The sequence below is a fragment of the Phocoena phocoena genome, chromosome 15 (assembly GCF_963924675.1).
Source record: "Phocoena phocoena chromosome 15, mPhoPho1.1, whole genome shotgun sequence".
NCBI classification, from domain to species: Eukaryota; Metazoa; Chordata; class Mammalia; order Artiodactyla; family Phocoenidae; genus Phocoena; species Phocoena phocoena.
The window spans coordinates 77720461-77747453 of record NC_089233.1 but is presented as its reverse complement, the minus strand read 5'-3'; the positions used below and the strand labels follow the sequence as shown (position 1 = coordinate 77747453).

General features: G+C 45.7%; 1 protein-coding gene across 1 annotated transcript in view; it reads left to right on the top strand.

Moving 5' to 3' along the window:
- ATP9A (ATPase phospholipid transporting 9A (putative)) overlaps positions 1 to 26993 on the top strand; it is a 130688-nt gene that overhangs the window by 70309 nt on the left and 33386 nt on the right. Inside the window, exons 14-15 of the mRNA XM_065892099.1 lie at positions 10455 to 10667; positions 24144 to 24305. Coding sequence (XP_065748171.1) covers positions 10455 to 10667; positions 24144 to 24305 — 375 coding nt within the window. The remainder of the gene's footprint in view (positions 1 to 10454; positions 10668 to 24143; positions 24306 to 26993) is intronic.

Genomic DNA, 26993 nt, shown 5'->3' with positions numbered 1-26993 from the left:
TGGGCTGCTTGTGACATAATCACGGTATAACCGATCAGCTTTAGTTCCTCATCTCTTTCCAACTCAGCAGTCTCATGGAAGAAATTATCAGAGATGATGGTCAACTTATCTGTTCCTGATTTTCCCCCTTCTTTTTTAGAGGAAGGTATTACTTGTAGGTGTCCTAAGAGTCCTAAAAGATTAGACCGGTGGGTCCCCCACCTTGGCTGCTCATCAGAATTACTGGTGATGTTTTAAAAACAGAGTAAAAACAAAACAAAAGACATAAACTTGGGTCTGGTATCCTAGAGATTCTGACTCATTAAGAGGACAGGAGAGTCTGGGCTCCTGTGTTTTAAAAGAAAGATGACAAACAAATCCCTTGGTAATTCTGAGACACACCCAGGGCTAAGATGGACTGCATTAGACCAGCTACGTGTCATGACACTTGTTTGGGGGCAATAGAATAAAAAGGCCATGTTTTGCTTAAATTTGTCCAAATAGACAATGATTCCATAGTCAGAAGGCCAAATAAAAATGTATTTTTGTGTAAGAGTTAGAGGTGGACTCTCTAAATGCTTTGTGATACAATTATAGTCAACATTTAATTTTCTGGAATGTTCGCTAGCCTGCACACCTGGATTTCCGGGGTATCTCCTGAAAGTGGCAGGGCAGGGGATAGTGTGGAAGTGGAGGTGGATTTTAAGTGGAGAACAATTTGTTTGATCCATGTCACGTCATCACCTGCTACCAGCCACGAAGCCCTTGTCATTCATTCTTCTAGGCTCCCTGTGTGGGCATTGTGGCTTGTCCCCAAATGGTCCATTGTCCTTCTTCAGAGGTGGACTTTAAGACTATTAAAAAATCACAAGGACTTGGTTGGACTGAGAGGAAAAGCCACAGTCAGCCCCTGGTTCCTTTCTCTCTCTCTGACCCGTCTTCCTCTGTGAGGTGACGTGGTGTCTGTGCTGGGCTCTGTGTGTCACTCTCTAGGGGGTTCCGCTCTTATCCAGCTTCTGTCACCTTATTGAAGCTGATGGCTCCCATGTCTGTGTCGGCCCGACCAGGAGCTTTACCCTGGAATACACCTGCATACTTGGCATCACCGCTTGTGGGTCATGAGGACGGTGCACCCACCATCCCGACATTTTTCCTGCATTCCGTACACTTGCTTCTCTAAGCTGTTCTTGTTTTAGTAAGCATCGCTCCTGTTAGCTTCGTCCAGGGATTTGGGAAGTGCCCCTGCTTCCTGCCCCGTGACCGCCTGCCTTCAGTCGTGGCCCTGCTCCCCCCAGATCACCTGTTTGGCCTTTCGTCTTCATCCCCTCTCGCTCACTAGGCAGGAACTACACTCTCCCTTGCCTGCCTGTCTGCATGACACCCCTGCAGGCTTTCCCTGTTTCCCTCCTGGGAGCACAGGATCGCCCTTGTACTGGCAGCTCCGTCGCAGGGTTTGAGGCTTCCACGTGGTCCAGCGAGGCCTGCATCCCCTGCTGCCACCTCTCCCGCTGTTCACTCTCTCCTCCCGCTCACCCCGTTACGCCACTGCCTGCAGCATTCAGGGCAAGGTGAGCAGCCTCGTTTCTGTGTCTTGGAATATTCTTCCCTCTGAACCATCGGTCCCAGTGCCTCCCGGGCCCCTCTTGAGGGGCTAGTGTGTGGATCGTTATGCTTCTCAGCACCTGGCCGAGTCCCGCCTGCCTCTCAGCCCTGTCTCAGAGGTGCCAGCTGCCGTGTAGACCTTGGGGTGCACCTTGGCGGGAGGCACACCGCTGCCCATGCTGGTGGTATTTTTTTTTTTTTTTTTGCGGTACACGGGCCTCTCACTGTTGTGGCCTCTCCCGTTGCGGAGCACAGGCTCCAGACGTGCAGGCTCAGCGGCCATGGCTCACGGGCCCAGCCGCTCTGCGGCATGTGGGATCCTCCCAGACCGGGGCACGAACCCATGTCCCCTGCATCGGCAGGTGGACTCTCAACCACTGAGCCACCAGGGAAGCCCACTGCTGGTGGTATTTTTAAGAGCTTGTGGTATTGACAGAAGCCATCCTTTCTCAGGATATTTGTTTAGTTCAGCTTTTGTAGCCCATTTTTGGTTTAGCACAGATAACACTGTGTAAAGTCTTAAAAGTTCTTACCATGAACTCCTTTTTTTTTTTTTTAGTTTTTATTTATTTATTTAATTTTGGGCTGCATTGGGTCTCTGTTGCTGCTCACAGGCTTTAGTTGTGGCGAGCCGGGGCTACTCTTTGTTGTGGTGTGTGGATTTCTCATTGCAGTGCCTTTTCTTGCTGCAGAGTGCTGGCTCTAGGCTTGTGGGCTTCGTTAGTTGTGGCATGCGGGCTCAGTAGTTGTGGCTCGTGGGGCCTGGAGCACAGGCTCAGTAGTTGTGGCACATCGGCTTAGTTGCTCTGTGGCATGTGGGATCTTCCCTGACCAGGGATTGAACCTGTGTCCCCTGCATTGGCAGGCAGATTTTTTTTTTTTTTTCCTTGCTGTACGTGGGCCTCTCACTGCCGTGGCCTCTCCCGCTGCGAATCACAGGCTCCGGACGCACGGGGCCCAGGGGCCATGGCTCACGGGCCCAGCCGCTCCACAGCACGTGGGATCTTCCCAGACCAGGGCACGAACCCGTGTCCCCTGCATTGGTAGGTGGACTCCCAACCACTGCACCACCAGGGAAGCCCGGCAGGCAGATTCTTAACCACTGTGCCACTAGGGAAGTCCTTACCATGGACTCTTAACTCATCACCCTTCCTCAGCGGAAGCTTGTAAATTGATTTGCCTGTCCCGGCCTTGGGTTTAAAGCAGCTGAGTGTGATGGGGAAAGACCGAGGCTGGTGTGCACACTCCACCCCCTGAGACCACGTGCATTCTTCTCTCGGGATATCGAAAAGCCCTGTGGTAAACACATGACTACTTTTGTGATGACAAGTACGAAGGCTCTCCTGTGGTTTTTAAACAGCTTTATTGAGGTATAACATACATACCATAAAATTCAGCCACGTTAACTGTAGCATTCAATGATTTTTTAAGGTAAATTTACAAAGTTGTGGAACCATCCCCACAATCCAGTATTAGAACCACCCCAGATGACTCTCCCGAGCCCATTGCAGCCATTCATCTGACTTTTAGAGTTTAATAATAGGATGTTATAACAGTGTCTCCTAAGGTAGAGTATTTGGAACTCCTGGCTCAGATCGCTAGGGACAGAGTCAGAATCTCTAGGAGTGGTGCGTGGACCTACAGTTTTAACGGGTGAACCAGGTGATTCCAAAGTAAAACAGAGTTTGAGAATAGCTATTGCACATCTGAGGTTTGTCCTTATTTTTCAGAATGTCATTGTCTAAATCTGTGGACTCCAAAACAGAGTTTGCAAGGAGACCCATTGAGGTGCAGGAGGAGAAGATTAGAATGTCTATTCACATTTCATTTTCATCTTCAAAATTACAGCAAAATTTAAACTTTACTAATAGCTTTAAGATTGACCCTGGGACCCCCACTCCATATATCAGATGAACTTTTTTTTTTTTTTTTTTTTTTTTTGCGGTACGCGGGCCTCTCACTGTTGTGGCCTCTCCCGTTGTGGAGCACAGGCTCCGGACGGGCAGGCTCAGCGGCCATGGCTCACGGGCCCAGCCGCTCCGCGGCACGCGGGATCTTCCTGGACTGGGACACGAACCCATATCCCCTGCATCGGCAGGCGGACTCTCAACCACTGTGCCACCAGGGAAGCCCCAGATAAACTTTTATCAGGCACAGTCCTTGAGGTGTCCTGCAAAAGGAGTTGGAATTCTACGATTGTTTATTTTCAGAACATTGAAATTCACATTGTCTTTTATGAGTGTCCAGGTGACTGGTTTTAGGGATGTTATTTAACTAAAGTAATCTCAGAGGAAAGAGGGCAGGTGGCTTTACAGGGTTCCTGCAGGGAAACTCCAGATGATCCATACAAGCCCAAGTAAACCACAAGGAAATGGCCAACACATTATGAGATAAACCCATGACAGGCTAAGGAGATGTGATGCTTTTTCCTCTGCCTTATTCATTTACTTATTGGCATCTTTAAAAAACTGAGAGAGAGGGCTTCCCTGGTGGCGCAGTGGTTGGGGGTCCGCCTGCCGATGCAGGGGACATGGGTTCATGCCCCAGTCCGGGAAGATCCCACATGCCGCGGAGCGGCTGGGCCCGTGATCCATGGCTGCTGAGCCTGCGCGTCCGGAGCCTGTGCTCCACAACTGGAAGGGCCACAACAGTGAGAGGCCTGCGTACCGCCAAAAAAAAAAAAAAAAAAAACAGAGAGAATTCACAAACCATAACATTTACCCATTAAGTGTACAGGTCAGCGTTTTTTAGTATATTCTCAGCATTGTGCAATTGTCACTGCTATCTCATTTCAGAATGTTTTCACCAACCCAAAGAGGGACCCCCGATCTCTTAAGACTCCCACCCCTACCCCAGCCCCTGGCAACCACGCGTCTACTATTTGTGTCTGTGGTTTGCCTGTTCTGGACATTTCAGTTGAAGGGAATCAATCAATACCTTTTACACCTGGCTTATTTCACTTGGCATGGCATCCCCAAGATTGCAGCACGTGTCAGCGCTTCATGCCCCTTATGACAGATATGACAGTTTGAATCTATAATTTTAAATAATTTACATAATTATAATTTAAAATTTATAATTCTCAGTGCCCCTTACCCTGAGTATATGTTATTTTGAGGTATTAGCTAATTCTGTGAAATACGCTGTTTTCATTTTTATCATATCATTTTAGAATTTTTTTGTTGTTTCATAATGCACAATATAATATTTATACAATTTAAATATACATGTGTGGAAGGTACTTAAATTTTTTCTCAACATCTTCAAAGTATTTTGAGACGAATATTCTTTATTACCTGGAATATGTAGTCATCTATTTTATTTTACTCCCCTCAGCAAGTGGAAATATCTTTAACTTTTATTAATAAATGTATCTGAAAAAAAATGGATGAGTGTGGGAAGTGGGGGCCTCGTGGTGTCCTGTGTCAGAGAAGCCCAAGACCAAGAGCGCTCTTCTAGGCTGTTTTGTACATGTAAATTCTTATTTTTCAAAAAAAACACAGTTCCCATTATTTCACGTATTTTGGTCTGTGAACTGTGATTTTTCACTTAACGTTTTGTCTCTGATATTGTTTTAGTATTTGTTAGAGTTGGAATCTACTGATCATTTTTTTCCTTTTCTTTTTAATGAGTATGTTGGTGAATGTATGAGTTTGTGGTTTACTTTCCTGCACAAGATATATACACACAGGATGCATTCGGTTGTCAGTGCTTGCTGTGTCCCAGATAGTGTCCCTCTTGCTTTCTGCATCCATAGGAAACAGAGAAGGTTATGTTTTCTCGAGGAAGAATTTTTTGTCTGTTGTGTTTTTCTCTGGGACACAGAGCTTACTTTGTTTTTTACTGATTTAAAAAATTCCTAATACTTTCTTAGGATACATTTTTTTTTTCCTGCAGAAAAAATAAACAACATGGGTAAGTACAAATAAAAAACACTGAAATCACCTGTATTTACATCACTCAGTGATAGCCAGTGTTAACACCTGGGTGTATAAAATGCCAAGCTATTTCTCTGCCTTTGTGTCTGTGGAGATGTGTACTTTGTTTCTCTCTCTCTCTGTTCGTTTTTTCTTTTCAACAAGAAGGCATCATATTTTTGTAATTCTTTTGAACTAGAGTTGAGCATCAAAACTGTCAAGTTGAAACATATGTATATATGCCTGGGCCCTCCTCTATTCTTTAAGTGTCAGGGGCCCAAGCATATATATATACTTCTTAAAATCTTTACTGGTTACTCAGAGAGGCATTTCTGGTTAAGAACCACTGTTGGAATAACACTGTCCAGCTTCTTTCTTTTCACATATGTCATGATTATGATCCTTTTTAATGGTTTTATAATAGGGCCAGGACTAGGTAGGGTTAAGGAGAGTGAGGCCTGCACCCAGGGAGCAAAACTTATCGAGATGGCAAGAAAACGCCGTCATCAAGACAAATCATACTGTAATGCGGTACTTAAAAAACTCCAAATTCATGCGAAAAATCCAAATCTTAAATTGACAGTATCCAATTCAGCATTCGCCCAGTTTGGCCTCACCACCCTAACCCCGGTTTTACGGTGGCAGTGGCTTCATGTCCGGTTCTCAGCCTTGGCATATTGACATCCGGGCTGGATAATTTTTTGCTGTGGGGACCACCCTGTGCACTGTAGGGTGTTGAGCAGCGTCCTTGCCCTCTACCATCTCGATGCCTGTAGCACACTCCCCCGGCACCTGCTTTGTCACACCCTCAGTTATCTCCAGACGCTGCCCAGTGGGGGGCAAAGTCTCCCAAGTTGAGAACCCCTGTGTAATACGTGGTTCAGTTTCAATGAATTGAAATTTGTCGCCTCTGTCGTGCGGAAAGATGTGTACTGTTAAGCGGTAAACGTTGTGTTTATGCAGTCACTTAGCGTGTAAGACAGTTGATTCACTTGGAAGTGGTAGCTCTAAGCCTGTTTCTGTGGAGGTGGGCCTTTGAGGTTAATGAGTTACCAGCTCTGAGCTCAATTTGGGGAGTGAAGGGGGCCTATTGAAACAGGAATTCCTTCTCTTCAATAGTGTATTTTTACCAGTTGCAACCCATGCATCCTATCTGGTAACATGATGAGTGTTCGTAAGGGGTGATGTTTTCATTGCATTTGGAAAGAAAATGGATATTCACGGTGACTCGGCATTTAACTTCTGTATTACTGTTTCCTGAAATACAGGCTGGAGTTCTCATTGGGAAATGTCCCTGCCATGGATTATTAATGAGAAATGGAGGCCTGTTTTTTTCACTGAATCTCCATATCTCATTTGTTGGCTGGGCTGCCCTAGGATGACCAAAACATCACAAGGTGTGAGATATCCACCGAAGGGCCCAAGTCAGAGGCCTTTGTATACGGAGATCTTGATTCTTCACCCAACTTCTGACCTCACGTGGGGCTATTTTGCCCTCCCTCCTTAAGAGGGCCAGTGGTTCCCCCCCAGGGAAAAAAGAGTTGTAACCTGTCTCTGTGGATACCACATCTGTTTTTATTTTCCCCTGGTATTTTTTAAGTAAGAAGAAATGTGTGTAGGTTAAAGGGCCTATGGGGAGGAGGCTAGAGATAAACACTGTACAATGTGAAACTCTTCCATATGGGGAATGTGAGGATGTTTGAGGACTGGGCCTCAATACGAACACTAGCCGAGCTCCTGGTAATTACCAGTGCCTTTATGATATATGTGGATTGCCATTTGGTGTGTGGACAAGCCTTTTGTTTGCAAATTAAAAGAGAATTTCAGAATCAACGGTTATGACCCCTCTTCCCTGAAACAGTAGGAAAGTGGGATAAGTATCAGTTTAAGAGAGAGAGAAATGAACGTGGAGATAGTAAACCAGTCTGCCTGTGATGTTGGTCCAGTTCAGTCACCATCATTTTCTAGTTTGTTGTCAAATGGTTCCCTGATCTGAGAGTGAGGTCTTTGCAAAACTCTGGGCTGTTTCTCTTTTTTGCCTTGCCCTAGTGTTGTTTCACCTGGAATGCAAAACCCCAAAGCTCTGTGTTATCCCACATTTGAGATATGAGTGGAAATACTTCTGTAGACAGAATCAGATTGCTTATAAAATCCTAAGGTTTGTGGAAGATGCCCTGAACTCAGCCTTTCATTCAAATCCACTGTTACTAAAACTTGCCAGCCAGAGCAATTACTTTGTCAAAGGTCTTGTTCTTGCTCCTAATGTTAAGTAATAATTTGGTCCAGGTGCTGGGGAATGTGGGCAAAAAAAATGAAGACATGCGTCCATGGCTAGAACATAAATTATAGAGTTTAGAAAAAATGTTCTTGATTTAGTCTCTCCCGGAGAGGGAACCTTTCTGTAAATCTTCAGTCCTCGTTATAATTTTAAAGTTAAATTCTTTATGATTAAAAGCACTTGGCAAATAATGATTCATTTAAACTGTAGTTCTGATATATTACTCTAATTATTGTTACCATGCCGTGCCCTTTGGCCTGGAAGTGAAACTCGCGTCCTCTTGACACCAGAGGTTAACAGAGCAGGAAGCCAGAGCAGTGTGTGTGCCTGCATAACCAGAATAATTTAGTAATTGTCTAATTACCTGAGGAGTATAATGCCACTGCTAAAAATAGTATTAAAAAATTAAATGAAAGTCCTTTTCTTGTTTCTCATAACCCATCTGTTCTCTATTTTGGGCAACCATGTGTTCATGGGTATGAAACGTGATTCATTCTAAAAGATCGGATGGCTTCTGGTCTGTTGGATAAAATATGTTTTTAATGGAACACAGCATTCAGTAACTTCACAAACATCTCCAGCTTCCGAGACTCAGTTGTAGAGGCAGGAAGACTATTGTAGGTCTTTTGTCCTAAACTGTGACTTAAAATCTGGAACTGATGTTGGTCAATTTTGATATTTATTTCTTCTTAGAAATGGAAAAAAAGTTCATGACAAATGAGGACTTCTAACCAGTATCTTAGGAATATTGAGTTGTTTGTTTGTTCAACAAATATCTCTTGCTAGTTACTATGGCCCTTGGTACTAGAATTCAGTAGACAAGCTGTCTGTTCTCATGGTCTAACGGGAGAATTATCAGGTAAAGGATTCAGTTTTAGCCAGTGGAGACAATAACACACATGGTGATGGAGAAGCGTGGCTCCCAGTGGGGTGGGCACAGGGGGCGGCATGGATCAGGGGGCTCAGGGGAGGTGACTTTGAGGAGGAAACATTGAATGGAGACCTGAATGATGAGGTGGAGTGAGCTAGCTCTGCAGGGATGTGGGAAACAGTGTTCTAGGAAGTGGGTCCCGTAAGTGCAAAGGCCCTGAGGCAGGAAGGAGGTTGGACAGAGAGGCTAATCAGGTGGGTCATGGGAGGGCACCTGAGTGTTTCTTATTGAACACTAACTCATAGACTGTTGACAAGTGGTCTTAATTTTTTATTGTATTTTAGGGCAGTAGAACCCCTTTATTCAAAGCTAGGCCTTCATGGTACCCGGTGTGTAACACAGATGGGTATGGGGTTGCTTGTCCTCCACGTTTGATGGTGCTGAGCGGGTTTCTCGGGATTTCTCTACTCAGCACGTGGGGTGAAAACCACCCCCTAGCCCACTCCTCTCATTTGCGGGAAAAGGTCACACAGCTGTTCACACCCACCCGAGAATCAGGCTCAGATTTCTCAGCCTTCAGTACTCTTTTTACCATGTTGCTCAAAACCTTTTCCCCAACTTAACCCATTAGGAGGCCAAGCTGTGCTTTGAAAGGAACGGATGAGGGCTGTGTAAGCAACAGAACTGCTTCTTAGACAAAAGTTAGGGTCCCTGGCCAGTGTGGAAGGCAAAGCTTGAGTACATTTAAGTTTACTCTTGAAAATCTACCCCCAGTGGACTTGTAGGTACCATTTTGCAGTGTGTCCAGCCAGCCAGGCTTCTTTCTGGTTGTTACTGATATGCTCCCCGGACCTGCCCTTGGTTGCTTGTTACCCCCTAGAGCCCCCATCCATACTGTTGAATTCATTTTTTAAAAAAATTTACTTATTTTTGGCTGTGTTCGGTCTTCGTTGCTGCGCGTGGGCTTTTCTCTCTAGTTGCGGCGGGCGGGGGCTACTCTTCGTTGCGGTGCGTGAGCTTCTCCTTGCGGTGGCTTCTCTTGTTGCGGAGCACGGGCTCTAGGCTTTGGTAGTTGTGGCACATGGGCTTGGTTGCTCCGCGGCATGTGGGATCTTCCTGGACCTGAGATTGAACCCGTGTCCCCTGCATTGGCAGGCGGATTCTTAACCACTGCGCCACCAGGGAAGTCCCCTGTCTTCAATTTTAAACTGAGAGGAATGTCCATTTAAAACAGCAGTTCTAAACTGGGCATGATTTTGGTCTCCATGGGCAATTGGCAACATCTGAAGAGAGTTTTGTTCTCCTGTTGCAACTGGGGGTTGCGTCTGGCATCTAGTAGATGGAGGCCAGAGAAGCTGCTAGCCATCCCACTATGCACAGGACTCTCCCCCTGCCGCCAGCCCCAACGGAGAATTATCTCCCTCAAATGTCAGCAGTGCCGAGGTCCGGACGCCCTGGTCTGAAGCAGCAGCATCACTTGAAGTGTAATGGGGCCCCCACTCGGTCAGAGGCCCCCAGCACCACCCAAAGGAAGGCACGTTCCCAGGTTCTCAGGTAGCATCACCCACATTCACCAAGCTGTCATTTTTTCCCTCTATTTATTTTGCATTTTTGTTTTTGGCTGAACGCCCGTGACCGGATCCCTGACTTGCACGCCCTCATGGCAGTGTTACTGGAGACACCCCCAGAGTGACGTGTGTTAGGGCAGCTGAAAGAGAAGCAGCGACTCCGCAGGGTCGTTCTTCTTCCCTCTCGAGGTCCTTCCGTGTCTCTGGTCATCTTCCTCGTTGGTCTCCTCTTCTCCTAGCAATCCCAGGACCCGCCCGCTCAGAAGGGCCCCGCGCTCACCACCAAGGTGCGGCGGACCATGGGCACCCGCGTGCACGAAGCCGTCAAGGCCATCGCGCTGTGCCACAACGTCACCCCCGTGTACGAGTCCAGCGGTGTCACCGACCAGGCCGAGGCGGAGAAGCAGTACGAGGACTCCTGCCGCGTGTACCAGGCATCCAGCCCGGACGAGGTAAGCCCCGGCATGCGGGATGCCCTGCCCATTTCCCACCTGCTCCAGGTGGGGCCGCCTGTCAGGGCAGCAGGATCCGGGACGATGCTGGGCCGCTAGGGAAACAGGCTGGCAAATGCCTGCAGCCCTTGATCTTCCTCTAGAAGGAGTAGCCTTGGACTTGAGATACATCCTGAGTTAGGAAGCAGCGAGAGATCTTGTTTGTGGTTCAGACGGGCAGTGCATAAGGGGCACAGGTCCCATGAAACCACTTTCCTTTTTTAAAAAACAGCTTAATTAGGATATAATACACATACCATACAATCGCCCGTGTGACAGATACATACAGGTCAGTGGTTTTTTTAAATAGTATGTTCACGGAGTTATGCAACCATTACCACAGTCGATTTTAGAATCGATTTTTGTGACACTTTTGTCAACCCAAAAGGAAGCACTCCGTGCCTGTATTCCCGTAGACTCCCACCCTCCCTCCCTCCAGCCCCTGGCAACCACTGACCTACTTTCTATCTCTGTAGATTTGCCTATTCTGGACATTTCATACAAATGGAAAGATACACACACATTTTGCATCTCACTTCTTTCACTTAGCATGTATTTTCAAGATTCATCCGTGTGGTAGCATGTATCTATACTTCATGCCTTTTTATGGATGAACAATATTCCATTGAATGGGTAATACTGTGTTTTGTTTATCCAGTCTTTGGTTGATGAACATTCGGACCGTTGATATATTTTCTATGCATATAATATATATATATGTGTGTATTTTCTTTGGGGGGGCTATTGTGCTATGAACACGTGTCCAGGTTTTTGCGCAGACATATGTGTTCATTTCTCTTGGTGTACGTGTAGGAGAGGGATTGCTGGGTCATGTTAAATTTATGTTTAGCCTTTTGAGAAACTGCCACACTGTTTTCTAAAGTGGCTGTACCGTTTTAAATTCCCACCTGCAAGGTATGAGGGCTCCAGTTTCTCTGCATCTTAGCCGACACTTGTCATCGTCCCTCCTTTTGATTCTCGCCGATCTAGTGAGTGTGAAGTGAAATCTCATTGTGGTTTTGATTCGTGTTTCTGATACCAAAGGTTAATAACGTTGATAACGTTGAGCATCTTTTTATGTGCTTATTGGCCCCTTTATGTATCTTCCTTGGAGAAATGTCTATCCAGGCCCTCTGCCCACTTTTAATTGTGTTATGTGTCTTTTTGTTATTGAGTTGTAAGAGTTCTTTATGTATTTGAGATAAAAGCCTCCTGTCAGATTGCGGTATGCGGGCCTCTCACTGTTGTGGCCTCTCCTGTTGCGGAGCACAGGCTCTGGACGCGCAGGCTCAGCGGCCATGGCTCATGGGCCCAGCCGCTCCGCGGCATGTGGGATCTTCCCGGACCGGGGCACGAACCCGTGTCCCCTGCATCGGCAGGCGGACTCTCAACCACTGCGCCACCAGGGAGGCCCCCATTCTATCTTTTATGTTCTTGATGGTGTCCTTTGAAACGTGGAAGTTTTAAATTTTGATGAAGTCTAGTAAGCCAGATATTTTTGTATCTAAGCATCAACTCTTGCTAAAGCTGAAAGGATTCATGTAATTCTGTGTTCAAGAGCATAGGACCTGGTAATACAGTTGCCTGTGTAGTGTTTTCTGTAAGAAGCCCCTAACTGCTTTTTCTCTTAGGGTGCCATATGATAGGAACGCCTTTTGTGTAGGTGTAGGCAGAGAACTCCCTCGCCCAGCATGAAAATGGTATCATGTCCTTTGCTCCCTGACTTGAGTGTAGTTAAGACACAGTCCATGTTTTACTAGTCTGTTAACATTTTGGTTTTTTTTTATTTTCCAGTCTTCCTTCCTTTCTTTTTTCTTTCCTTAAAAAAAACTTTTATTCTGATTATGGAAGCAATTTTTTGTAGTGTGGAAAATTTGGAAATTTCAGAAGAATATAAAGAAGGAAATGGGTTATTTGCAACTTCACTCATAAAAGATAACAATAGGTAACTTCCCTTGAGTATTTGGTACACGTCAGGTCCCATTTGACGTACTGTGTATTATTCATTAAATCTTCCCAGCAACTAAGAGGTACTATGATTATCCCCATTTTCAGAAGAGAAAGGTCAAGGACAGAGAGATTAAATACTTGGCCTGAAGTTCCTAGTTTTTTGTTTTTTTTTTTTTAAGAGTTCAAAGTATAGTGGCTTTTCTTTTCTCTTATTATTTTTTAATTGAAGTATAGTTGATTTACAATATTATATGAGTTTCAGGAGTACAAAGTGATTTGATATTTTTAGAGATTATACTCCATATAAAGTTATTATAAAATATTGGCTATATTCCCTGTGCTGTACATTACATTTTTATATCTTCCCTGGATTTTTTTTTTAGACTTTTTAATTTTGAAGTACTTTCAGATTTTTGGAAAAGTTGTAAAATTAACACAAAGAAGTCCCCTTTACCCAAACTTTACTCAGATTCTTCAAATGTGAACACTTCTCTGCTTTTGCTTCATCTTCACCTTTGAAGAGTAAAAGCTTCAGGCATGTTCCCCTTTTATTCCTAAATATTTCCTAAAAATCTCCCTACAAAACAAGGTCATTTATCAGAATCAGAAAATTAATGTTGATACAGTCTGTTATCTGACTTGCAGATCTTACTAAAATTGCATCAACTGTCCCACTCACTTTTTTTTTTTTTTTTTTTTTACAAAAAAAGAAAAAAATATTTTCCCCAGATCAGTAACCAGTCCAGGAGTACACACCACGTTCCGTTGTACCGCCTCTGGTGTCCCTTTTATTTTATTTTATTTTATTTATTTTATTTATTTTATTTTTATTTTTTAAATTTAATTTTTCTTTTTGGCCAAGCCGTGCAGCATGTGGGATCTTAGTTCCCCAACCAGGGGTCGAACCTACGTCCCCCCGCAGTGGAAGCTCGGAGTCATAACCACTGGACCATCTGGTGTTTCTATGAACCTGGCACAGTTCCTCAGCTTTCCTTGACCGTCACAGCCTCGACTCTGTTGAAGAATACAGGTTATCTGTTTTGTAGAATGTCCCTCAGTTTGTATTTGACATTTTCTTATGATGTTGACTCAGGTTATGCATTTCTGGCACTGTCCTCAGTGCAGGGTATCCGGAGACGCGTGATGTTGGCGTGTCTAGGTCTCGGAGATGTTAACTTAGGTTTCTTGGCTAAGGTGGTGTCTCCCAGGTTTCCTCCTGGTAAAGTTGCCATTTTCTGTGGCTGACTTACGTTACAACACCAGTCCCCTAAGTGACAGGGTCAGGGCTTTAACCCAGGGAGTTTGTTTTCAGAGCCCAAACTCTTAATCCTTTTACTAAACCATTTTTCAGAAACCACTAAGTGTTAATTTTTTTTTTTTTTTTTTTTTTTGCGGTATGCGGGCCTCTCACTGTTGTGGCCTCTCCCGTTGCGGAGCGCAGGCTCAGCGGCCATGGCTCACGGGCCCATCCGCTCCGTGGCATGTGGGATCTTCCCGGACCGGGGCAGGAACCGGTGTCCCCTGCATTGGCAGGCGGACTCTCAACCACTGCGCCACCAGGGAAGCCCTAAATGTTAATTTTTATTAATTTGATATATAGCCCCTCCACTAGGTTTTCGTGTATTTTTTCGTAAAAAAAATGAGCATTTTAATATAGTTATGGGTTTTGCCTATATTTGTTCTTTTTTCACTAATATTTTATCATACCTGTTTCTCCATTTTCTTGAACATTACACAGTTTTTCAGATTCACTGCCTACGGTATGGACCCTAATGTCTTCAACTGTTCTCATATTATTGGAATTTAGGTTATTTCTATGTTTGAGCAACAGTGTTTATAAACATTTGCAGTGAGTATCCTTACACTTGCTATTTCTAGAAATGGTGTGACGGGGTTCATTAATTCACCAGGTATTTTTGAGTGCCTCCCGTGGGCCAGGCACTGTGGAGTCTACGTTAAACAAGGCAGCAGCTCACACCCCTTGGGGCGGCAGGAGTGAGACAGTTGCCTGAGCGGGTTCCTTATCCCCACTGTGTGTCTGTGACATGGGACCCACAGGAGGGTGTCGTGAGGCCCTTAGTATGTGGTCAGTAAATCCTGTGGGTCAAACTGAATGAGTATGTTTAAGGCTCATGACGTAAATTACCAGAGTGCTTCCCGGGATTTTCTTTCTTTTTTTTAACCATTTTACTCTTCCGCCAATGTTGCAAGGACTCCCAGTCATGGTGATGATGATGATGATTTTTGTTCATTTTAAGAAGGAGGGACGGGCTTCTTTGGTACGTGAAGTGTTTTGGAGGTCTGGACTCATCTGAGAATATCCGTGAACCAGTGGTTGACGTGATGTGCGGGCGGAGGTGGGGGGAGGGTGGCGCAGTAAGAATCTTTTCCAAAGGTCAGAAATGGCAGGACACTTGGGTGTGTCTTTCCCTGCCCAGTCTCTTCTTCCTCCTTTTCTGGGGCAATGGAATGTGTCCCCTGGGAGATGACTCCTCATCTGCTTGGTGTTTGTGGAAGAGCTCCAGCTGTGGAGCCCAGTTCCTCTGTTGACCATTGATATTTGAACCAGGCTTTTTAGGGGTGAAAAATCTGGTAACTCTTGGCCAAATCCTGAGATGGGAATTGTGTGCAGAGAGAAGGGGGAGGTGGGGGATAGGTATGGGTGAGCCTACTGAGACTTGTGCCCTGGGACCAGAAGCTTGTCGTATTTGTCACCGTGTCTTAACCAGGGTTAGTCTGCTTGATCTTGCCTTTCCGTTTCGGAATGGGAGGGTGATACCATTGAATGGTCTCTGTGAGAAAGGACCAGATTCTTGGTAGTTACGGACTGGGGACCAGTAGCTTGTGGGTATTTCACAGAATTTAAATTAAATGTTGGTGATCCCATCAGCACTTGTGCCTCTGGGCTCCGATTGGCTATTGACATGCATATGTGACGGTCTTTAATGCCTGTCCCACACCCCTGGTTCCCACTGAACTTTGATATATTTGTTTTAGGGCAGTGCAAAGATTTTTCCATGAAGGTAAATCTTCCATGGAATGCTTTGTGCTTTTCAGCTCCTTTTTGTTAAAGAGAAGAGCCCTTTATCTCTGCTGTCCATTAATTGCCTTTGGATTCAGATTTGTTTTGTTTTTCTAAGATTCTGAGTAGCAGTTTGCTCTTTTTTAAAAAAAGGTATTTTCTTTTGGTCTTTGGTGTCTTCACAGAGGTCGGTGTTACTTTCTTGGTTTCCTTTTCCCCACAGCTTTATTTATTTTTTTTATTACACAGTCATTTCATGTTTATGATAGAATATATGAAAATGTAGAGAAGAAAAAAAAGTAAACCATAGTCCTACTAACTGAAGGTATAACGACTGTTAATATTTTACTCACCAGCCTTTTAAACTACTTCAAAAGATGCGTACCTCAAAATATAAATCTGTTTATGTAAATATACCGTCTGACAGAAAATAGGTTAAATCTAGTTCCAGTGAAATCTTTCAGAAAGCTGTACTGTTTCCAGATCCCTGTGGGATTCCATGTAGGAGTGGCTGGGTCTAGAATCCTACCTTTGAAATTCTATATCAATAAAACCTGGCTGGTGCGGGCAAGGTCAGTTGATGGAATACATACAGAAGCCAGTGTCCTCTTTACTGTGGAGCTCCTGGAGTAATTTCTACCAGTTGGCCTAGGATTCATTTCCTGTAACAGAAAGCAGGATTTCCTAAATTTGTTTCCTGTGCACATTCCGCCTGGGAAGCCTTGAAGTGTCTGTATTCAGCTATTGATTACGGCCTGGGGGGCACTGCCCCCACCCCCACCCCCACCCCCAACCCCCTGCCTGTACAGTAAACTCCCAGGGGAAATGAGATAGATGTAATCTGGCCAGAGAGAAGTGGTCCTAAGATGCTGGGGCGAGCAGGCTTCAGCCCTGACAGCATCCCATCGTTTGCAGGATATTTGGCAGTGTTGGAGGTGGGGTGCAGTGGAGGGGGGGTCACTGTGATACAACTCTTAACGTGTCCTTCTTGGCGTGAGTGGTCAAGGAAGTGCTCTCCTCCGAGCAGATAGAATCCACCCTGGGACTCGTTCATTTGTCTAAAGAAGTTGATAAACATAACCTGTAATTTTCACTAGGTAGTGATAACCACTGTTTACGTTCGGGTGTAGAGTTACCCAGATTTTTCCTAAATGTGGGCATATATGTAGAATTACAGTTGTATGTTTCTCTGGTACAGAATCACACTATAGTACGAGGAGGGAAGGAGGGTGAAGTGGGTTAAGTCATGTCCTTGAGAAAGCCAGATGGTTTTCATGGTCCTGTAGGGTTTATGTGTACGTGCGTGTGTGTGCGCGTGCATGTGGGCACGTGTACATATGTGCACGAGTGTGGGTGTGAACACATGTGCACGTGATGTGTGCACGGCTGCTGTTAGAGCGTGTGTGGCGTGTGGATGTGCATGGGTGTGTGTGCGTGTGTGTGAGTGTAAATGAAAGTGGCCTGCTGTATGTGGCTGTGCCTTGAGTAACTCAGTGATTTCAGAACCCTTAGTTACAAGTTCTGGGTAATGTGTAGGATGTTCTGTGTGGCCACCCCTGCTCAGGGTGCAGTGCGAGAAGTCTATCTCCATCTTCCCCTGAGGCACCCCGCCCCCTCCTTTCTCACAGTCTCTACACAGGGCCCCTCCCCTGACCTCTGCCTCGGAGCCGCCCACTGTTCTCAATATCTGAGTACCTTTGCAGAGATAATTCTTTGCATACATTAGAATTTTCCTCACCCTTTAATTATTAACCTATTTAAAAAATTTAAGAGCACAATTGTAAATTATAGATAAAGTTTTGCACCTTGCTTTGCGTTACTCATCCTTCTAAAGCATGTCCGTGTGTGTGGTGTCGCTGTGTGAGACGTCAGCTGAGTTTTGCTAAAATGTTGGGTTGCTGTGTGTTCTGTCATCTCGCAGTGGCATTTCAAGACCTTCATTTCCACTAATTTTTCTGAAAGATGGGGGCATCGCGCTACCCCTCCTTACCCCGCAGTGCAGCTGCGGGTCGTGTGTCACTGCCAGGGCGGACTTGATTAGCGGTGTGATTGTAAGCCGCACTCAGCCTCCTCGTAGGTAGAGAGGGGCTGATAACATCACACGGAGCTCATGGCCCGTAGAGAAGCGAGGGAGCAGTGAGGGGAGCGGTGATGCTGCCAGTGGTAAGAAGGGGTCACCTGTTGCTTATCTGCTCTGTTCCAGGCACCGCGTTACGGGCATCCCTTACCACCCGGAATTACTGTGATCGTGCTGTTTGCAAATGAGGCATAGATTGGCTAAGGAATATTCCCAAGGTCACACGGCTGGCGAGATTAAAACCCGCAGCCCATGTCCAGAGGTGGGGCTCGTAACCCCATAGGACCACGTCACTACCCATGGCATGATGGCTTGAAGGTGCTTTGTCAACTCACAAGTGCTGTAGACAGTGAAGCACTCGCATTTGGGGAGCTCAGGGCGGATCCTGGGTGAAGTTCCAGAGTGCCCAATTATTTTTACCCACTCCGGTCCCCTTGGGACACATGCACTGAGCCAGTGTTGTGTCTGGGATCTCCAAAACTCAGTGGCACCTTTTGTGTGTGTCCCTTCCCTCTTTTCTCATCTTATAAGCTTCCAGGCTTGGTGATAATAACCGTCTTCTGCCAGACCCCAGAAGCCTACCTTCTGAGCGTCTTGCCTTCACCGTCCGTCTCTTCAGGATCCAGCCCTTAGAAGGGAAAACCAAAAAGGATGTGTTTCTGCGCTAGTCCACAGTAACCTTGAAATGGCCCCCTTGCAAGTGGCCGTGAGAGTTGGGCGAAGAGCGAGTGGGTCTCTCCTCCAGACGTGAGTCTGTAGATGGAGAGCATTCCTGCATCCATTAGAATGTCAGAAGCTGGGAGTAATGCAGACAGGGGTGATATAAGAAAAAGGGGTATAGTGAAGGTACAGCTAATCTAGAAGCAGATTTTATTTTTAATCTCCCCCCCACCCCCGCACTAATTATAAGAGTAACATTAGCTTGTTATAGAAAAAGAAAAAAAATGACAGGAAAGAAAAGCCAAAAATGTTTTGGTGTTTTTCCTGCCTATTTCTCTTCTGTATATATACGATATATGTTCGATGACCTTGATTTGTTCCCTTGCATTATCCCTTTCCGGTAACTATAGTAAGAATATTCCTAGTGGCTGCTCTATATTCTGCTACTTAGATACACCACAGATTATTTTCTCTGTCTCCCAAGCGTAACATTTAGGTTGTCCCCCACTTGTGGCTGTCGTAAATAATGTCATGATGGAGAGCCTCGCTCATTCAGTCTCTCTGTACATCTCTCAGCATGCATGAAAGGTCTCAGTTGTCTCATTTTGCATTTTCTTAACGCTGTTGTAAAGAATGAGGATAAAAACCGTTGGGGAAAGGTAAGCCTGTGGCCTTGAGGGGGGGCTGGCAATCTCCCGTCCCTTTGCAGCCTTGGGGTTTCTTTTTCCTCCATAACCACATCCCTGTCGGTCCCCTGAATGCCTCCTCGTGTCTGAGCCTCAGCTCCAGGCTTCAGACAATGCCAGCATTCAGCTGTGTGCACGATGGAGTGTGGAGTGTTGACCCAGAGAGATTTAGGAGGCTGGTGGGGCTCTACCATCACGTTGCCAGGGCCTTGGACCTGAGGGTGAGGTCAAAGAACAGCGGTCGGGAACTTAAGGAAAAAATCCTCCATCAATGTTATATATTAACCACTGGGGTAGAATTTTGAAAGAAGATTTTGGTTGCTCAGAAGATAGGGGTCCTGTGTCAGGCAGGACTATGGGATTTTGGGGGCACTGTAGAAAACTGTCAAATGAGCCTTCCTTGGTATTAGCTCATCTGCGGCCATACATGCAAAAGTCCTGTCCCGTATCACATTAGTATTGGTCCAGAATGGACTTAAGTAAATAGTCGTTTCTAAGTGGCTAAACTTTTATGGAGATGATGCCATTCTTCCTTTTCAAATACTTGTTTTTAGCAGAGTTAAGTCCCAAGAGGCTGAATTTCAAGTATAGGATCAGGAAATTCGGATCAGGGAGTGGCTTTTTATTCTACCACCTTGTCCACTGATGCTTAAAAGTAGCAGGCTGGGGCTTCCCTGGTGGCGCAGTGGTTGAGAGTCCGCCTGCCGATGCAGGGGACGCGGGTTCGTGCCCTGGTCCGGGAAGATCCCACATGCCGCGGAGCGGCTGGGCCCGTGAGCCATGGCCGCTGAGCCTGCACGTCTGGAGTCTGTGCTCCGCAGCGGGAGAGGCCACACCGGTGAAAGGCCTGCGTACCGCAAAAAAAAAAAAAAATGTAGCAGGCTGTTTTTTGTTTGCTCCATGCTGTGTTTAAAAGAAAAGCAGCAATATTTAAAAATCACTCAGTGTTCTATAAAAATCAGCTTCTCCTGAGAAAGATCAGATCTGGAAAGACTGGGCCCAGTTTCCACCTGGCAGCCGTTAGCCCCCTCCCCCAAGCCCTGTCCCTAGGTGGCCGGCCCTGCCCCGGTCCGCTGCCTGCCCTGCTCCTGTTGGCGTTCAAACCTGCAAACCACCATGTGGCACATTTTGGAGCCTATTTCTTAATAAAGTAAAGAATACCTAGGTCTGTGGGTATTTATAAGCTTGAAAGGCCTGGCTTCAGGCAGACTGGCCGTTCTTTGTAAGCCTGGGTGTTTATCTGATTGAATGCCCCCAAAGCACCGTTTTAATCAGATGGCAGATTCATGCATGTTCTTGTATTTCATATGCATCCTGCTTTTGACAGGAATTCAAGGCTCTTTAGCCTGTCTGGCATAATTCCCAAGCACACATTCCCAGGTACAAAGGGAAGATTATTAAAGCTTGTCACAGGTGGTTCATTGCTGACCAACAAATGATGAAAAAGCCCTTTCATGGACAGCTCTGACAAGAATTCTTCAGATGGGCTTTTTTTTTTGGAGGCAGAAGGGTGGAGTAGGAGGCTCTTTTTTTAATTTTCTGACCCAAACCAGACGCACAGCTGACTCGTGGAGCCCAGATCCCCCGCTCCGGCCCTTTCTTGGTTTCTAGCGTTTGCTTTTGCCTCTCATTTATTTGTTCATTCATTTACCTTTTACGAGGTTTCTTTTTCTGCTGCTCTTCTGACCTCCGGGTAGTCTGACCCGACGCCCCCTGAGACCCCAGCTCTGGCTGTTAAGGACAGCGAGGCTCAAGACCCTGAGATTGTGGACTTCCCTGGCGGTCCAGTGGTTAAGACTCCACGCTTCCACTACAGGGGGGTGCGGGTTTGATCCCTGGTCAGGGAACTAAGATCCCACCTGCGGTGTAGTGCGGCTGTAAGAAAGAAAAAAAAGACCCTGAAATCCTTTCTGATTTGGCAATACAGGATGATTCCTTTGAATTGAAGCTCAGACCCTCTAGCAGAAGTAGCCTCATTTACATCATCTTGTTTCAGGAAGGAATGGAGTCGTCCCACCTGACCGCTGAAATGTTTGTCCCCGCTGCTGTTGAGAAGGGTTAGTGAGCTCCCCAGTTCTAAACTGCTCTCTTCTCAGTAGGACCTGGGGGATTTTATATGTTGTGGTAGAAAGCAGCTTTAAATTAAAGCTGACTTAATGTTAAAGTTGGAATAAGGGAGTGTAAGGTGAGAAAGAAAGGCTCCCCTGCAGGGCTCATATCCTGTTGGAATCAGCCCCCAAGGGGACTTATGAGGTTTTGATTAGGACCTTGGACCCAAGGGGTGGGAGATGGGAGGTGGGGCAACCAGCACAGTCAAAGTAGGTTCCTTAACTCCCTCGAGGGGTTTGCAGTAGAAGAAAGCATGGTTAGAAGATGTTTCCATTCAGCTGTAATTCATGCTTCCCCGGGAACACTTGTCGCTGTGTTCATGGTTCAACTTCCCCTCCAACACAGTCCTGTGGGGTCCGCGGCAGGGGGACCCAGGCTGGCCAAGGCCAGAACTGCCTCTACGGCCCTGAAAGCCACTTCCCGTTCTGGAGTTTCAGATCCTTTCTTGATTGAAGTTAAGAACAGGCTTTGGGGGAATTAGTGTATCTCCTTGAAGCCCAGTATTACAGACTCTTCACATCTTTTCAGAGCAATTAAATATGTTTTTAAGGGGTGAAACAACAGCTGTTTAAAAGCAAGGATGAAAAAATCTTTTCCCTGGCGGTCGTGTTGGAAAGCATCCGAAGAAGAATTTCCTTTTTCTTTGTTACTAAACTGGTATGTAGAGGAGGATGTAAATTTAGTCAAGCTACGTATTTGTAATAATCTCGTATTGTGTTGGGATATTTATTTACTTAATTAAAATTAAAAATATTAAAAATAAAAGATGGGGCTTCCCTGGTGGCGCAGTGGTTGAGAGTTCGCCTGCCGATGCAGGGGACACGGGTTCGTGCCCCGGTCTGGGAAGATCCCACATGCCGCGGAGCGGCTGGGCCTGTGAGCCATGGCCGCTGAGCCTGCGCGTCTGGAGCCTGTGCTCCGCAATGGGAGAGGCCACAACAGTGAGAGGCCCATGTACCGCTAAATAAATAAATAACTAAATAAAAGAAGTGCGTGTACACACTAAAATATTTCAGTAGTATATAGAGAGAAGAGTGAAGTAATTTCTCTTCATGTGTATCATCCTATAAGCGTTTTAGTGCATGTACCCAAAGTTTTTAATATTTATATGGATGGGATTTTTAAATTGATATCAGTGTTTACTGATTTGTTCATTTTAAACTTGGAAAGAAGATTGTTAGCAGATAGGACAGGCCATATTGAAATTCAGAGTGATTAGATGAAACAACTATATGAATGAGTTTCCAAAGACTTATGAAGGTTAGTAGCAAAACAAACAAAACCAAACTTGATTAGCCCTTTCTTTTGGAGGTGGAGGTCAGTGGGGATTAGGAGGTGGGCACCTTTGGGGGCTGTTACTATGCCTGCCATGCCCCCCGTCAACTTTCTAACGGTGACAGTGAGTCGGGTGACCGGGCACACCCACTAAGGATGCACTGATGTGTGTGCACCCGTGTTTAGAGAACAGGCATTGGATGGCCCGGGATTGGCACTTTCCCTTGGGCTACTTGGGTCAGCTAGACACAGGATTCGATCTCATCTCAGCCCATGGTAGCTGCCCGCCGAGAACAGCTCACCTGGCCTCTCTGACTCTGTTTCTTCGTCCGTCGGGTAGAGCTGCTTGGTACTTCCTGCCTCCATGGGCTGTGCTGACAAGTAAACACGAAGACCTTGTGGTTGTGGTTTGTACGCTGTAGGCTCTTTGTACTTACCCCTGTCTCCCCCCCACCCCATGGCGCAGCCCCCTTCCTGTGGCAGTGGCGGTGAGGGCTTGGTGGTCTCCCCTCCCCAGCTCCCCCTTCTGTCCCCGCCTTTTCCACTCCTATTTCCTTCTTTCCTTGAAGACCCCAGACCAGATTCATCTGTAGACGTGTTTTAGGGGCGCTTAAAACGTGCGGCTTAGTGGCTTACATTGAAAAGTTAGAGATCTCAGGGACAAGGTCAGATTTCTGGTTTTTCTTGAGAAACTGGAAGCTCTGGCCACCCTGGGTCCGCATTCCCGCGGGGCAGCCTCCTTCAGAGGGGGCACTGGCTCCTGCCTGCCGCAGTTCCCACTGGTCTGGCCCCTGTCTTGGAATTTGCATCCTCCATGCCTTTGACTGGAAGTGAAGCAAACCTTGCTCGGGCTGTGAGAAGATTCCAGCTGGTGACAGAACCGTGGTCCTAGGAAGTGTAGCGGGTGGTGGAGGATCCAGGTTCCTGCCTAGCCGGCCGTTGCCCCGGAGCATCACCTCAGGCAACTTAATGAGCTTCCGCAAGCCTCAGTTTCCTCATCTGTACAGACCAGCGTTCTCCCCGTCAGTACTGCCTGCCATGTGGGGTGGGGTGATTCTCTGTCATGGGGGCTGTCCTGTGTGTTGTAGGATGTTTAGCAGAATCCCTGGCCTCCACCCACGAGATGTCAGTAGAAAATATCCACCCCCTCCTCTGCTGTGAAGCCCAAACTGTCCCCAGACGTTGCCATGTGCCCCTTGGGGGGCGGAGCTGCCCAGTCGAGCACTGCTGTAGATGCCCTCCTGGCTGAGTGTGTGTGAGTTTAACAGGGAGCCTGGAGGTGAGTCGCCCCACCCCGGCGTCGTGCTCCTGGCTTCCCCATGTTTGTGGTTGGCCTGGCCTGGTGTTGCTCCTTCCAGACGTGATCTCTGGTTGTGGTGATCCTTGAGCCTGTGCGGTTCTCTCTGCCACAGCTCTGGCGCGTGGCCTGCTTTAGGGCCCAGGAGAGACGGGCAGCTATGAGCGCGGAGCCCCCCCTCCCGCAGGCCTAGAGGGGCGGGGGCGGGGCTGTCACCGGCCAGCACGACCTCCTCCAGGGATGCAGGCCCTGCTCAGCCTCACCTGTCTCTGCTCCCCCATCCACCTTTATGTTCATTTGCTTGACCTGTGAACCAGGATCCTCGGCTGTGTATCTGACCTTCGACCCTTGTCACATTTAGGTGGCCCTGGTGCAGTGGACCGAAAGTGTGGGCTTAACACTGGTGGGCCGTGACCAGTCTTCCATGCAGCTGAGGACCCCTGGTGACCAGATCCTGAACTTCACCATCTTGCAGATCTTCCCTTTCACCTACGAAAGCAAACGCATGGGCATCATCGTGAGGGTGAGTTGTCTTTTATTTATAATTTAAAATGGTTAAAAAAAAAAACCAAACCTGCCTAAGTCTGCTGTGTATGTCCCTGTGGCTGGACATTCTTTCTTACCCCTTTCTTTATTGTATTATTGCCTGTCATTCAGACTAACAAGAGGATTTAGTTCCCTCAGAAGAAAGAGAATTAGTTCATCAGTTGGACGGATCTCGGATAGCTTTTGGTTAACCCACTTCCAGAGTGAAAGGTCTAATGAGTGTAGATTGAGCATTTCTTGGTAATAATACATTTCTCACTGTATACGCTTTCATTTAATTAAATGTTATTTTCTATTGAGGTGACATTCACATGACATAAATTAATCATTTAAATGTGTAATTCAGTGGCATTTAGTACATTCACAGTGTCTTGCATCCACCACTTTGGTGGAAACATTGGCATCACTGCAAAAGGGAACCTTGTATCTATTAAGTGGTCACTCTCCATACCTTCTTCCCCGTAGGCCCTGGAAACCTCCCGTCTCCTTTCTGTCTCTAGGATTTACCTATTCTGGGTATTTCATATAAATGGGACTATACAATATGTGACCTTCTGTATCTGGCTCCTTTCACTTAGCATAATGTTTTAGAGAGTCATCCATTTGTAGCATATATACATACTTCATTCCTTTTTATGACTGAGTAGTATTTCATGTTGATTAGCCATTCATCCATCAGTGGACATTTGGGTTGTTTCCACCTTTTGGCTATTGTGAATAGTGTTGCTATGAACATTCGTGTATAAGGATTTGAGCATCTGTTTTCAGTTCTTCTTTTTTTTTTTTTCGGTACACGGGCCTCTCACTGTTGTGGCCTCTCCCGTTGTGGAGCACAGGCTCCGGACGCGCAGGCTCAGCGGCCATGGCTCACGGGCCCAGCCGCTCTGCGGCATGTGGGATCTTCCCGGACCGGGGCACGATCCCATGTCCCCTGCATCGGCAGGCGAACTCTCAACCACTGCGCCACCAGGGAAGCCCTGTTTTCAGTTCTTTTGAGTAGATACCTAGGAGTGGAATTGCTGGGTCCGTTTCCCAGTTGCTGGATAATTCTATCTTTTAACTTTATGAGGAGTCGCCAAACTTTTCTACAAAATGCTGCACCACTTATAGGGTTGGCCAAAAAGTTCGTTCAGGTCCTTCTGTAAGATGTTACAGAAGGACCTGAACAAACTTCTTGGCCAGCCTGATACATTCTACCAGCAGTGTATGAAGCTTCTGGTTTCTCCACATCCTCATCAGTGCTTGTTATTTCCCTTTTTTTTTTTCATTGTAGCCGTCCTAGTTGCTGTGAAGTGGTATTTCATTGTGGTTTTGATTTGCGTTTTCCTAATAGCTAATGATGTTGAGCATCTTCTCATATACTTATTGACCACTTGTATTCTTCCTTGGAGACATGTCTGTTCAAGTCGTTTGCCCACTTTTGCAATGGGTAGTCTTTTATTGTTGTAAGAGTTCTTTACGTAGTCTGGATACTAGATCCTTATCAGAGATATGGCATACAAATATTTTCTTTCATTCTGTAGCTTGTCTTTTTGCTTTCTTGATAAAATTCTTTGGATGCACAGAAGTTACTAATTTTGTCCAATTTATTTTTTTCCTCTGTTGCTCTTGACTTTGGTGTCACATCTGAGAGTCCATTGCTAAACCTAAGGTCATGAAAATTTACCCCTGTGTTTTCTTTTAAAAGTTTTTGTAGTTTTATCTCTTTAGATCATTGATCCATTTTGAGTTATTTTCATATATGGTGTGAGTTAGGGGTTTTAACGTCGTTCTTTTGTGTGTGGATGGAGAGTCGTCCCAGCACCGTTTGCTGCAGAGACTATTGTTTTCCCATTGAATAGTCTTGATACCCTTGTAATTAGATATTTTCGATGATTTTTCATTCATACAGTCACAGAAGTTACTGGAAAAAAGTGTCGTGATCACTCAACATCGTCATTTTGGCATTAATATTTCAGATTTTCTTTTTATATTTTTTGAAGCTTTTATTGAAGTACAGCATACAAAGAGAAAAGTGCAAACCTCAGGAGTGTACAGCTCAAGTGTTAACAAAGTAATAAACACAGTGTCGTTCGCATCCCGAGCAAGGAACAGAATCCCTCCCACCATCACCCCAGCAGCTCCCTCGTACCCCTTTCTGGTTACTGCATCCTTTCTTCCCACAAGGATATAACCACTGTCCCATTTATACCACTGACTGATTTTGTCTTTTTTTGAACTTTATATAAAGGAAACTGTACAGTAGATACCCTTTTGTGTTTGAGTTCGTTTGCTCAAATTTATATTTATGTGTTGATCCACACTTTTGCATGTATTATAGTTTAAAAAATTTTTTAAACAAAGAAAACATCGTGCATTCAATTGAAATCCCATCTATCCTTTCTAGATGTGCTTCCTCTTCAGTCCTACCCCAGGTTTATCACTCCTATGAATTTTAAAATACTATTATCAGACACACTGGGTGTAAATAATATGTATTATGGTTTTCATGTTTTTATTCTCTATAAAATGTCATTGTATATATATTATTATTCCACATCCTAATTTTTGTTTAACATTTTACAAAAAGCTTTATTTATGTTGATGCATGTAATCCCACTTTATTTCTCTTAGCTGACTTGTTGTATTGCATTGTGCAAATATACCTCAGTTCCTTCCGTCTGTT